The sequence below is a fragment of the Somniosus microcephalus genome, unplaced genomic scaffold (genome assembly GCF_052327205.1).
Source record: "Somniosus microcephalus isolate GS21.2 unplaced genomic scaffold, FLI_Smic_1.0 unresolved_chr1, whole genome shotgun sequence".
In the NCBI taxonomy this organism is placed as follows: domain Eukaryota; kingdom Metazoa; phylum Chordata; class Chondrichthyes; order Squaliformes; family Somniosidae; genus Somniosus; species Somniosus microcephalus.
The window spans coordinates 88,677,668-88,690,144 of NW_028225179.1; the positions used below are offsets into that span (position 1 = coordinate 88,677,668).

The 12,477-nt window shown below is 58.8% G+C and overlaps 2 protein-coding genes across 3 annotated transcripts in view; both read right to left on the reverse strand.

Annotated features, from left to right (window-relative positions):
- Positions 1–12,477, reverse strand: part of LOC147095572 (scavenger receptor cysteine-rich domain-containing protein DMBT1-like) — a 960,763-nt gene that overhangs the window by 409,113 nt on the left and 539,173 nt on the right. The gene's annotated exons all lie outside the window — the stretch shown is intronic.
- The window catches only part of LOC147095574 (class I histocompatibility antigen, F10 alpha chain-like), a 93,952-nt gene that overhangs the window by 80,914 nt on the left and 561 nt on the right, over positions 1–12,477 (reverse strand). For both annotated transcript variants that reach the window (XM_085974701.1, XM_085974702.1), the window contains exons 2-3: positions 10,702–10,962; positions 9,502–9,774 (exon numbers count right to left, since the gene is read on the reverse strand). In XM_085974701.1, coding sequence (XP_085830827.1) covers positions 9,502–9,774; positions 10,702–10,962 — 534 coding nt within the window. The remainder of the gene's footprint in view (positions 1–9,501; positions 9,775–10,701; positions 10,963–12,477) is intronic.

A 12,477-nucleotide genomic window follows, 5' to 3' on the forward strand; every position in this document is an offset into this window, starting at 1 on the left:
TCACCGACTCTCAGTCCCCCCTCACTCACCGACTCTTTGTCCCCCCTCATTCACCGACTCTCAGTCCCCCCTCACTCACCGACTCTCAGTCCCCCCTCACTCACTGACTCTCAGTCCCCCCTCACTCACCCACTCTCAGTCCCCCCTCACTCACCGACTCTCAGTCCCCCCTCACTCACCGACTCTCAGTCCCCCCTCACTCACCGACTCTCAGTCCCCCCCCACTCACCGAATCTCAGTCCCCCTCACTCACAGACTCTCAGTCCCGCCTCACTCACCGACTCTTTGTCCCCCCTCACTGACTGACTCTCGGTCCCCCCTCACTCAACGACCCTCGTTCCCCCTCACTCACCGACTCTCAGTCCCGCCTCACTCACTGACTCTCAGTCTCCCCTCACTCACCGACTCTCAGTCTCCCCTCACTCACCGACTCTCAGTCCCCCCTCACTCACCGACTCTCAGTCCCCCCTCACTCACCGACTCTCAGTCCCCCCTCACTCACCGACTCTCAGTCCCCCTCACTCACCGACTCTCAGTCCCCCCTCACTCACCGACTCTCAGTCCCCCCCTCACTCACCGACTCTCAGTCCCCCTCACTCACCGACTCTCAGTCCCCCTCACTCACCGATTCTCAGTCCCCCTCACTCACCGACTCTCAGTCCCCCCTCACTCACCGACTCTCAGTCCCCTCACTCACCGACTCTCAGTCCCCCCTCACTCACCGACTCAGTCCCTCCTCACTCACCGACTCTCAGTCCCCCCTCACTCACCGACTCAGTCCCTCCTCACTCACCGACTCTCAGTCCCCCCTCACTCACCGACTCTCAGTCCCCCCTCACTCACTGACTCTCAGTCCCCCTCACTCACCGACTCTCAGTCCCCCTCACTCACCGACTCTCAGTCCCCCTCACTCACCGACTCTCAGACCCCCCTCACTCACCGACTCTCAGTCCCCCCTCACCGACTCTCAGTCCCCCCTCACTCACCGACTCTCAGTCCCCCCTCACTCACCCACTCTCAGTCCCCCTCACTCACCGACTCTTGGTCCCCCCTCACTCACCGACTCTCGGTCCCCCCTCACTCACCGACTCTCGGTCCCCCCTCACTCACCGACTCTCAGTCCCCCCTCACTCACCGACTCTCAGTCCCCCCTCACTCACCGACTCTCAGTCCCCCCCCACTCACCGAATCTCAGTCCCCCTCACTCACAGACTCTCAGTCCCCCCTCACTCAATTCACAATTCACAATTCAAATCGCTTTATTGGCATGATAAGTTACATCTTATGTTGCCAAAGCATCAAAATACATTTCTGGTTTAGCACATAAACGCAGTTCTATTCATACAGTGTATAAACAGGTATATCCCTGAGTGTATAAATATACATTTGCATTGTTTATATATATTCTTTTCTTAGTTTACTGGTTGTCCCTCTGTTCATGGCAAGTTGTCTCAGTCCCCCTCACTCACCGACTCTCAGTCCCCCCTCACTCACCCACCCTCAGTCCCCCCTCACTCGCCGACTCTCAGTCCCCTCACTCACTGACTCTCAGTCCCCCCTCACTCACCGACTCTCAGTCCACCCTCACTCACCGACTCTCAGTCCCCCCTCACTCACCGACTCTCAGTCCACCCTCACTCACCGACTCTCAGTCCCCCCTCACTCACCGACTCTCAGTCCCCCCTCACTCACCGACTCTCAGTCCCTCCTCACTCACCGACTCTCAGTCCCCCCTCACCGACTCTCAGTCCCCCTCACTCACCGACTCTCAGTCCCCTCACTCACTGACTCTCGGTCCCCCCTCACTCACCGACTCTCAGTCCCCCCTCACTCACCGACTCTCAGTCCCCCTCAGTCACCGACTCTCAGTCCCTCACTCACCGACTCTCAGTCCCTCCTCACTCACCGACTCTCAGTCCCCCCTCACTCACCCACCCTCAGTCCCCCCTCACTCACGGACTCTCAGTCACCCCTCACTCACCGACTCTCAGTCCCCCCTCACTCACCGACTCTCAGTCCCCCCTCACTCACCGACTCTCAGTCCCTCCTCACTCACCGACTCTTAGTCCCCCCTCACTCACCCACCCTCAGTCCCCCCTCACTCACCGACTCTCAGTCCCCCCTCACCGACTCTCAGTCCCCCTCACTCACCGACTCTCAGTCCCCCCTCACTCACTGACTCTCGGTCCCCCCTCACTCACCGACTCTCAGTCCCCCCTCACTCACCGACTCTCAGTCCCTCCTCACTTACCGACTCTCAGTCCCCCTCAGTCACCGACTCTCAGTCCCTCACTCACCGACTCTCAGTCCCTCCTCACTCACCGACTCTCAGTCCCCCTCAGTCACAGACTCTCAGTCCCTCACTCACCGACTCTCAGTCCCTCCTCACTCACCGACTCTCAGTCCCCCCTCACTCACCCACCCTCAGTCCCCCCTCACTCACCGACTCTCAGTCCCCCCTCACTCACCGACTCTCAGTCCCCCCTCACTCACCGACTCTCAGTCCCTCCTCACTCACCGACTCTCAGTCCCCCCTCACTCACCGACTCTCAGTCCCCCTCAGTCACCGACTCTCAGTCCCTCACTCACCGACTCTCAGTCCCCCCTCACTCACCGACTCTCGGTCCCCCTCACTCACCGACTCTCGGTCCCCCCTCACTCATCCAGCCTCAGTCCCCCCTCACTCACCGACTCTCGGTCCCCCCCTCACTCACCGACTCTCAGTCCCCCCTCACTCACCGACTCTCAGTCCCCCCTCACTCACCGACTCTCAGTCCCCCCTCACTCACCGACTCTCAGTCCCTCCTCACTCACCGACTCTTAGTCCCCCCTCACTCACCCACCCTCAGTCCGCCCTCACTCACCGACTCTCAGTCCCCCCTCACCGACTCTCAGTCCCCCTCACTCACCGACTCTCAGTCCCCCCTCACTCACTGACTCTCGGCCCCCCCTCACTCACCGACTCTCAGTCCCCCCTCACTCACCGACTCTCAGTCCCCCTCAGTCACCGACTCTCAGTCCCTCTCAGTCACCGACTCTCAGTCCCTCACTCACCGACTCTCAGTCCCCCCTCACTCACCGACTCTCAGTCCCCCCTCACTCACCGACTCTCAGTCACCCCTCACTCACCGACTCTCAGTCCCCCCTCACTCACCGACTCTCAGTCCTCCCTCACTCACCGACTCTCAGTCCCTCCTCACTCACCGACTCTTAGTCCCCCCTCACTCACCGGCTCTCAGTCCCCGCTCACTCACCGACTCTCAGTCCCCCCTCACTCACCGACTCTCAGTCACCCCTCACTCACCGACTCTCAGTCCCCCCTCACTCACCGACTCTCAGTCCTCCCTCACTCACCGACTCTCAGTCCCTCCTCACTCACCGGCTCTCAGTCCCCGCTCACTCACCGACTCTCAGTCCCCCCTCACTCACCGACTCTCAGTCACCCCTCACTCACCGACTCTCAGTCCCCCCTCACTCACCGACTCTCAGTCCCCCCTCACTCACCGACTCTCAGTCCCCCCTCACTCACCGACTCTCAGTCCCCCCTCACTCACTCACTCTCAGTCCCCCCTCACTCACCGACTCTCAGTCCCCCCTCACTCACCGACTCTCAGTCCTCCCTCACTCACCGACTCTCAGTCCCCCCTCACTCATCGACTCTCAGTCCCCCCTCACCGACTCTCAGTCCCCCTCACTCACCGACTCTCAGTCCCCCCTCACTCACTGACTCTCGGTCCCCCCTCACGCACCGACTCTCAGTCCCCCCTCACTCACCGACTCTCAGTCCCCCTCAGTCACCGACTCTCAGTCCCTCACTCACCGACTCTCAGTCCCTCCTCACTCACTGACTCTCAGTCCCCCTCAGTCACCGACTCTCAGTCCCTCACTCACCGACTCTCAGTCCCTCCTCACTCACTGACTCTCAGTCCCCCTCACTCACCGACTCTCAGTCCCTCCTCACTCACCGACTCTCAGTCCCCCTCAGTCACCGACTCTCAGTCCCTCACTCACCGACTCTCAGTCCCTCCTCACTCACTGACTCTCAGTCCCCCTCAGTCACCGACTCTCAGTCCCTCACTCACCGACTCTCAGTCCCTCCTCACTCACCGACTCTCAGTCCCCCCTCACTCACCCACCCTCAGTCCCCCCTCACTCACCGACTCTCAGTCCCCCCTCACTCACCGACTCTCAGTCCCTCCTCACTCACCGACTCTCAGTCCCCCCTCACTCACCGACTCTCAGTCCCCCCTCACTCACCGACTCTCAGTCCCCCCTCACTCACCGACTCTCAGTCCCCCCTCACTCACCGACTCTCAGTCCCCCCTCACTCACCGACTCTCAGTCCCCCTCAGTCACCGACTCTCAGTCCCTCACTCACCGACTCTCAGTCCCCCCTCACTCACCAACTCTCACTCCCCCCTCACTCACCGACTCGCAGTCCCCCCTCACTCACCGACTCTCAGTCCCCCCTCACTCACCGACTCTCAGTCCCCCTCACACACCGACTCTCACTCCCCCCTCACTCACCGACTCTCAGTCCCCCCTCACTCACCGACTCTCAGTCCCCCCTCACTCACCGACTCTCAGGCCCCCTCACTCACCGACTCTCAGTCCCCCCTCACTCACCGACTCTCAGTCCCCCCTCACTCACTGACTCTCAGTCCCCCCCTCACTCACCCACTCTCAGTCCCCCCTCACTCACCGACTCTCAGTCCCTCCTCACTCACCGACTCTCAGTCCCCCCTCAATCACCGACTCTCAGTCCCCCCCTCACTCACCGACTCTCAGTCCCCCGCTCACTCACCGACTCTCAGTCCCCCTCACTCACCGACTCTCGGTCCCCACTCACTCACCGACTCTCAGTCCCCCCTCACTCACCGACTCTCAGTCCCCCCTCACTCACCGACTCTCAGTCCCCCCTCACTCACCGACTCTCAGTCCCCCCTCACTCACCGACTCTCAGTGCCCTCCTCACTCACCGGCTCTCTGTCCCCCCTCACTCGCCGACTCTCAGTCCCTCCTCACTCACCGACTCTCAGTCCCCCCTCACTCACCGACTCTCAGTCCCCCCTCACACTCACCCACTCTCAGTCCCCCCCTCACTCACCGACTCTCAGTCCCCCTCACTCGCCGACTCTCAGTCCCTCCCTCACTCACCGACTCTCAGTCCCCCCTCACTCACCCACTCTCAGTCCCTCCTCACACACCGACTCTCAGTCCCCCCTCACTCACCGACTCTCAGTCCCCCTCACTCACCGACTCTCAGTCCCCCTCACTCACCGACTCGCAGTCCCCCCTCACTCACCGACTCAGTCCCCCCTCACTCACCGACTCTCAGTCCCCCCTCACTCACACACTCTCAGTCCACCCTCACTCACTGACTCTCAGTCCCCCCTCACTCAGCGACTCTCAGTCCCCCCTCACTCACCGACTCAGTCCCCCTCACTCACCAACTCTCAGTCCCGCCTCACTCACCGACTCTCAGTCCCCCCTCACTGACTGACTCTCGGTCCCCCCTCACTCAACGACCCTCGTTCCCCCTCACTCACCGACTCTCAGTCCCGCCTCACTCACTGACTCTCAGTCCCCCTCACTCACCGACTCTCAGTCCCCCTCACTCGCCGACTCTCAGTCCCCCCTCACTCGCCGACTCTCAGTCCCCCCTCACTCACCCACTCTCAGTCCCCCCTCACTCACCGACTCTCAGTCCCCCCTCACTCACCGACTCTCAGTCCCCCCTCACTCACCGACTCTCAGTCCCCCCTCACTCACCGACTCTCAGTCCCCCCTCACTCACCGACTCTCAGTCCCCCCTCACTCACCGACTCTCAGTCCCCCTCACTCACCGACTCTCAGTCCCCCTCACTCACCGACTCGCAGTCCCCCCTCACTCACCGACTCAGTCCCCCCTCACTCACTGACTCTCAGTCCCCCCTCACTCAGCGACTCTCAGTCCCCCCTCACTCACCGACTCAGTCCCCCTCACTCACCAACTCTCAGTCCCGCCTCACTCACCGACTCTCAGTCCCCCCTCACTGACTGACTCTCGGTCCCCCCTCACTCAACGACCCTCGTTCCCCCTCACTCACCGAATCTCAGTCCCGCCTCACTCACTGACTCTCAGTCCCCCTCACTCACCGACTCTCAGTCCCCCCTCACTCACCGACTCTCAGTCCCCCCTCACTGACTGACTCTCGGTCCCCCCTCACTCAACGACCCTCGTTCCCCCTCACTCACCGAATCTCAGTCCCCCCTCACTCACCGACTCTCAGTCCCCCCTCACTCACCGACTCTCAGTCCCCCCTCACTCACCGACTCTCAGTCCCCCCTCACTCACCGACTCGCAGTCCCCCCTCACTCACCGACTCAGTCCCCCCTCACTCACCGACTCTCAGTCCCCCCTCACTCACACACTCTCAGTCCACTCTCACTCACCGACTCTCAGTCCCCCCTCACTCACCGACTCTCAGTCCCCCCTCACTCACCGACTCTCAGTCCCCCCTCACTCACTCACTCTCAGTCACCCCTCACTCACCGACTCTCAGTCCCCCCTCACTCACCGACTCTCAGTCCCCCCTCACTCACCCACTCTCAGTCCCCCCTCACTCACCCACTCTCAGTCCCCCCTCACTCACCGACTCTCAGTCCCCCCTCACTCACCGACTCTCAGTCCTCCCTCACTCACCGACTCAGTCCCCCTCACTCACCAACTCTCAGTCCCGCCTCACTCACCGACTCTCAGTCCCCCCTCACTCACCGACTCTTTGTCCCACCCTCACTGACTGACTCTCGGTCCCCCCTCACTCAACGACCCTCGTTCCCCCTCACTCACCGACTCTCAGTCCCGCCTCACTCACTGACTCTCAGTCCCCCTCACTCACCGACTCTCAGTCCCCCCTCACTCACCGACTCTCAGTCCCCCCTCACTCACTGACTCTCAGTCCCCCCTCACTCACCCACTCTCAGTCCCCCCTCACTCACCGACTCTCAGTCCCCCCTCACTCACCGACTCTCAGTCCCCCCTCACTCACCGACTCTCAGTCCCCCCCCACTCACCGAATCTCAGTCCCCCTCACTCACAGACTCTCAGTCCCGCCTCACTCACCGACTCTTTGTCCCCCCTCACTGACTGACTCTCGGTCCCCCCTCACTCAACGACCCTCGTTCCCCCTCACTCACCGACTCTCAGTCCCGCCTCACTCACTGACTCTCAGTCTCCCCTCACTCACCGACTCTCAGTCTCCCCTCACTCACCGACTCTCAGTCCCCCCTCACTCACCGACTCTCAGTCCCCCCTCACTCACCGACTCTCAGTCCCCCCTCACTCACCGACTCTCAGTCCCCCTCACTCACCGACTCTCAGTCCCCCCTCACTCACCGACTCTCAGTCCCCCCTCACTCACCGACTCTCAGTCCCCCTCACTCACCGACTCTCAGTCCCCCTCACTCACCGATTCTCAGTCCCCCTCACTCACCGACTCTCAGTCCCCCCTCACTCACCGACTCTCAGTCCCCTCACTCACCGACTCTCAGTCCCCCTCACTCACCGACTCAGTCCCTCCTCACTCACCGACTCTCAGTCCCCCCTCACTCACCGACTCAGTCCCTCCTCACTCACCGACTCTCAGTCCCCCCTCACTCACCGACTCTCAGTCCCCCCTCACTCACTGACTCTCAGTCCCCCTCACTCACCGACTCTCAGTCCCCCTCACTCACCGACTCTCAGTCCCCCTCACTCACCGACTCTCAGTCCCCCCTCACTCACCGACTCTCAGTCCCCCCTCACCGACTCTCAGTCCCCCCTCACTCACCGACTCTCAGTCCCCCCTCACTCACCCACTCTCAGTCCCCCTCACTCACCGACTCTTGGTCCCCCCTCACTCACCGACTCTCGGTCCCCCCTCACTCACCGACTCTCGGTCCCCCCTCACTCACCGACTCTCAGTCCCCCCTCACTCACCGACTCTCAGTCCCCCCTCACTCACCGACTCTCAGTCCCCCCCCACTCACCGAATCTCAGTCCCCCTCACTCACAGACTCTCAGTCCCCCCTCACTCAATTCACAATTCACAATTCAAATCGCTTTATTGGCATGATAAGTTACATCTTATGTTGCCAAAGCATCAAAATACATTTCTGGTTTAGCACATAAACGCAGTTCTATTCATACAGTGTATAAACAGGTATATCCCTGAGTGTATAAATATACATTCGCATTGTTTATATATATTCTTTTCTTAGTTTACTGGTTGTCCCTCTGTTCATGGCAAGCTGTCTTAGTCCCCCTCACTCACCGACTCTCGGTCCCCCCTCACTCACCGACTCTCGGTCCCCCCTCACTCACCGACTCTCGGTCCCCCCTCACTCACCGACTCTCGGTCCCCCCTCACTCACCGACTCTCAGTCCCCCCTCACTCACCGACTCTCAGTCCCCCCTCATTCACCGACTCTCAGTCCCCCCTCACTGACCCACTCTCAGTCCCCCTCACTCACCCACTCTCAGTCCCCCCTCACTCACCCACTCTCAGTCCCCCCTCACTCACCCACTCTCAGTCCCCCTCACTCACCGACTCTTGGTCCCCCCTCACTCACCGACTCTCGGTCCCCCCTCACTCACCGACTCTCGGTCTCCCCTCACTCACCGACTCTCAGTCCCCCCTCACTCACCGACTCTCAGTCCCCCCTCACTCACCGACTCTCAGTCCCCCCCCACTCACCGAATCTCAGTCCCCCTCACTCACAGACTCTCAGTCCCCCCTCACTCAATTCACAATTCACAATTCAAATCGCTTTATTGGCATGATAAGTTACATCTTATGTTGCCAAAGCATCAAAATACATTTCTGGTTTAGCACATAAACGCAGTTCTATTCATACAGTGTATAAACAGGTATATCCCTGAGTGTATAAATATACATTCGCATTGTTTATATATATTCTTTTCTTAGTTTACTGGTTGTCCCTCTGTTCATGGCAAGCTGTCTTAGTCCCCCTCACTCACCGACTCTCGGTCCCCCCTCACTCACCGACTCTCGGTCCCCCCTCACTCACCGACTCTCGGTCCCCCCTCACTCACCGACTCTCGGTCCCCCCTCACTCACCGACTCTCGGTCCCCCCCTCACTCACCGACTCTCAGTCCCCCCTCATTCACCGACTCTCAGTCCCCCCTCACTGACCCACTCTCAGTCCCCCTCACTCACCCACTCTCAGTCCCCCCTCACTCACCCACTCTCAGTCCCCCCTCACTCACCGACTCTCAGTCCCCCCTCACTCACCGACTCTCAGTCCCCCCTCACTCACTGACTCTCAGTCCCCCCTCACTCACCGACTCTCAGTCCCCCCTCACTCACCGACTCTCAGTCCCCCCTCACTCACCGACTCTCAGTCCCCCCTCACTCACCGACTCTCAGTCCCCCCTCACTCACAGACTCTCAGTCCCCCCTCACTCACCGACTCTCAGTCCCCCCTCAGTCACCGACTCTCAGTCCCCCCTCACTCACCGACTCTCAGTTCCCACTGCCCGTACTGCAGGTATTTCCTCAGCCACTCGATACACTCCTCCTCCAGGTAATGCTTCCAGCGCAGATTGTTGTACGTGTCCTGGTCCAACCTGTTCTTGATGCTCTGTGCCCATGATACCGGAGTGACCCACACCATGTGCTCCTTGTGGAAGCTGAGCAGGTCTCGCCCTTCCCAGCCTTTCTTGACAAACGCGCTCGTGTTGCCATCATCCCTCAGTTCACAGCCAGTCATCACCTGGTATGTGTGGATCCCTGTCAATCAAACACACACACAGACAATCAGACCCAGTCCCACCAGGAGACCGCCCCACCATCCCCCAGCTCACAGCTCGTCAGACACACCGGGGAAGCAGGCGGTTTTTAAAGGAACCCCCACCCCTGGTTCCAGATCTGTGTATTTAAAGGAACCCAAGCTATGAACTAAACACCCGAAACCCAATCTACATTTTACAAGACCAAAGACATTGATGTGTAGTTAAAGTAACCAAAGGACATGATATATAAATTTAATGGACCCCCAATTCTCGATCTAAATATATAAAGGGGCCTCCACCCCCACCCCTCGGGCCCAGATCTGTGTATGTATCGGAACCCATTTCCTGATCTCTGTATTTAAAGGACCCCGGTTCCCGATCTGTGTATTTAAAGGACCCCGGTTCCTGATCTCTGTATTTAAAGGACCCCGGCTCCCGATCTGTGTATTTAAAGGACCCCGGTTCCCGATCTGTGTATTTAAAGGACCCCGGTTCCTGATCTGTGTATTTAAAGGACCCCGGTTCCTGATCTGTGTATTTAAAGGACCCCGGTTCCTGATCTGTGTATTTAAAGGACCCCGGTTCCTGATCTGTGTATTTAAAGGACCCCGGTTCCCGATCTGTGTATTTAAAGGACCCCGGTTCCCGATCTGTGTATTTAAAGGACCCCGGTTCCTGATCTGTGTATTTAAAGGACCCCGGTTCCTGGTCTGTGTATTTAAAGGACCCCGGTTCCTGATCTGTGTATTTAAAGGACTGATGTGAGGCCGCTCCCCATTGGTTACTGACCCTGGTCTGGGAGGTGGGGTGCCACTTTTCCCAGGGTCCCTGGCTCCCAGAGCCCGCTCCACTCCACAGCTCACTCCCCATTGCCACCCTCAACCTAGGGAAAGAGCCCGACTGCGGCAGGAGGGCGAGGACTCACCATCTGACTGGTTGGTCCGGGACATGAGCATCTGAAGATCGGCTTTCTGATCCATCTCCTCCTCCCGCGTCCGCTGAAATTTTTGCTCCCAGGACTCGGGCCCCTCGCTCTCCACCATCCACTGCTCCCGTGGGATCAACACCTTCCGATCGCTGTCGTACATAACAAACTGGACCTCGTCCACGTACCCAACACCCACAAACTGCGGCAGACCAGGAATCGGAGTGATGGTGGTAGAGATATACCGGAGAGTGTGAGAGCCTGAACCACAAAGAGAGAGGGGGAGAGAGACATGAACCACAAAACACACACACACACACAGACATCAGGGCATGAACCCCAAAATATCAGCCTCACCTACACACAGACATCAGGGCATGAACCTCAAAACACCAATCCCGCACCCCCAACCCAACAGCCAGACATAGAGAGACATCCCGGTCACCGATCTTCCTTCCCAGCTCCCCGACAGTACTCCTGACGAGTCCCGTGTCCTGCAATCTCCCTCCCCGATCCCCCACGGACCCTCATCAAGGACTCCGAGGCCCACCCGTTCCTCCTCCAGACCCCCGCGATCCAGCCCCATCCCTTACGTGGCACTTAGAGCACTGACCTGCTCGGCTTCCTCCTGAGGTGCCATCTACAGTACACTGGGGTCTGAGGCCAAGAATCTGCAAGCTTCTCAGCATTTGATCGCGGGTTGTTAACACAGTATTGGGGGCGGGGGGCTCCCAAAGTTAACCCCCAGGCACTTGTATATCTCAGTTTGCTGACGATACTAAGTCAGGCGGCTCAGTAAATTGTGTAGACAGGGGCAGCAAGTTGCAAAGGGTCATTGACAGAGTAAGTGAGCGGGCAAAACTGTGGCAGATGGACTTCAATGTGGGCAGTGAGAGCTCATCCACTTTGGAGCTAAGAAAGATCAATCTGAATATATTCTACATGGTGGGAATCTCAGAACTGTGGAGGAGCACATGGAGAAATCATTAAAAGCCAGTGGACGAGTACACTAAGGATCGGGAAAAGCTCATGGAATGTTGGCCTTAATCTCGAGGGCTGGAATACAAGGGGTGGACGTTCTGTTACAGCTGGACCGAGCTCTGGTTAAACCCCATCTGGAGTAACTGTGTTCAGTTCTGGGCATCGCAGCTCAGGAAGGAGGAACTGGCCTTGGAGGAACCCAGCGCAGATTCACCAGAATGATACCGGGGCTTAGAGGGTTCAATTATGGGGACAGGTTGCATAGACTAGGCTTGTATTCCCTTGAGTCTAGAAGATTGAGGGGGATCTAATCAAGGTGTTTAAAGTGTTACAAGGATTTGATAGAATCAATACGGGGAAACTAGTGCCTCTGGTGGTGAATCAAGAACGAGGGGACAGAATCTTAAAATTAGAGCCAGACCGCTCAGGAGCGAAATCAGGAATCACTGTTACACACAAAGGGTAGTGGAAATCTGGAACTGTCTGCCCCAAAAGGCTGTGCATGCTGGGGCTCAATTGGAGCTTTCAAAACTGAGATCGATGGTTGTTAGGTAAGGATATCAGGAATATGGAGCAAAGGCAGGGAAATGGAGTTAAGATACAAATCAACCAAGATCTAATTGAATGGCGGAACAGGCTCGAGGGGTTGAATACTCTCCTGCTGCTCCTGTGGTCCACTCTCTCCGCTCCCCAGCCCACTGCCCCTGTCCCTCACTCCCCGTCATGGTCTCTCTCCCTCTCCAGCCCCAGTACACAGCCTAGCACTGCCCCTCTCACACCCCATTACCCACTGAC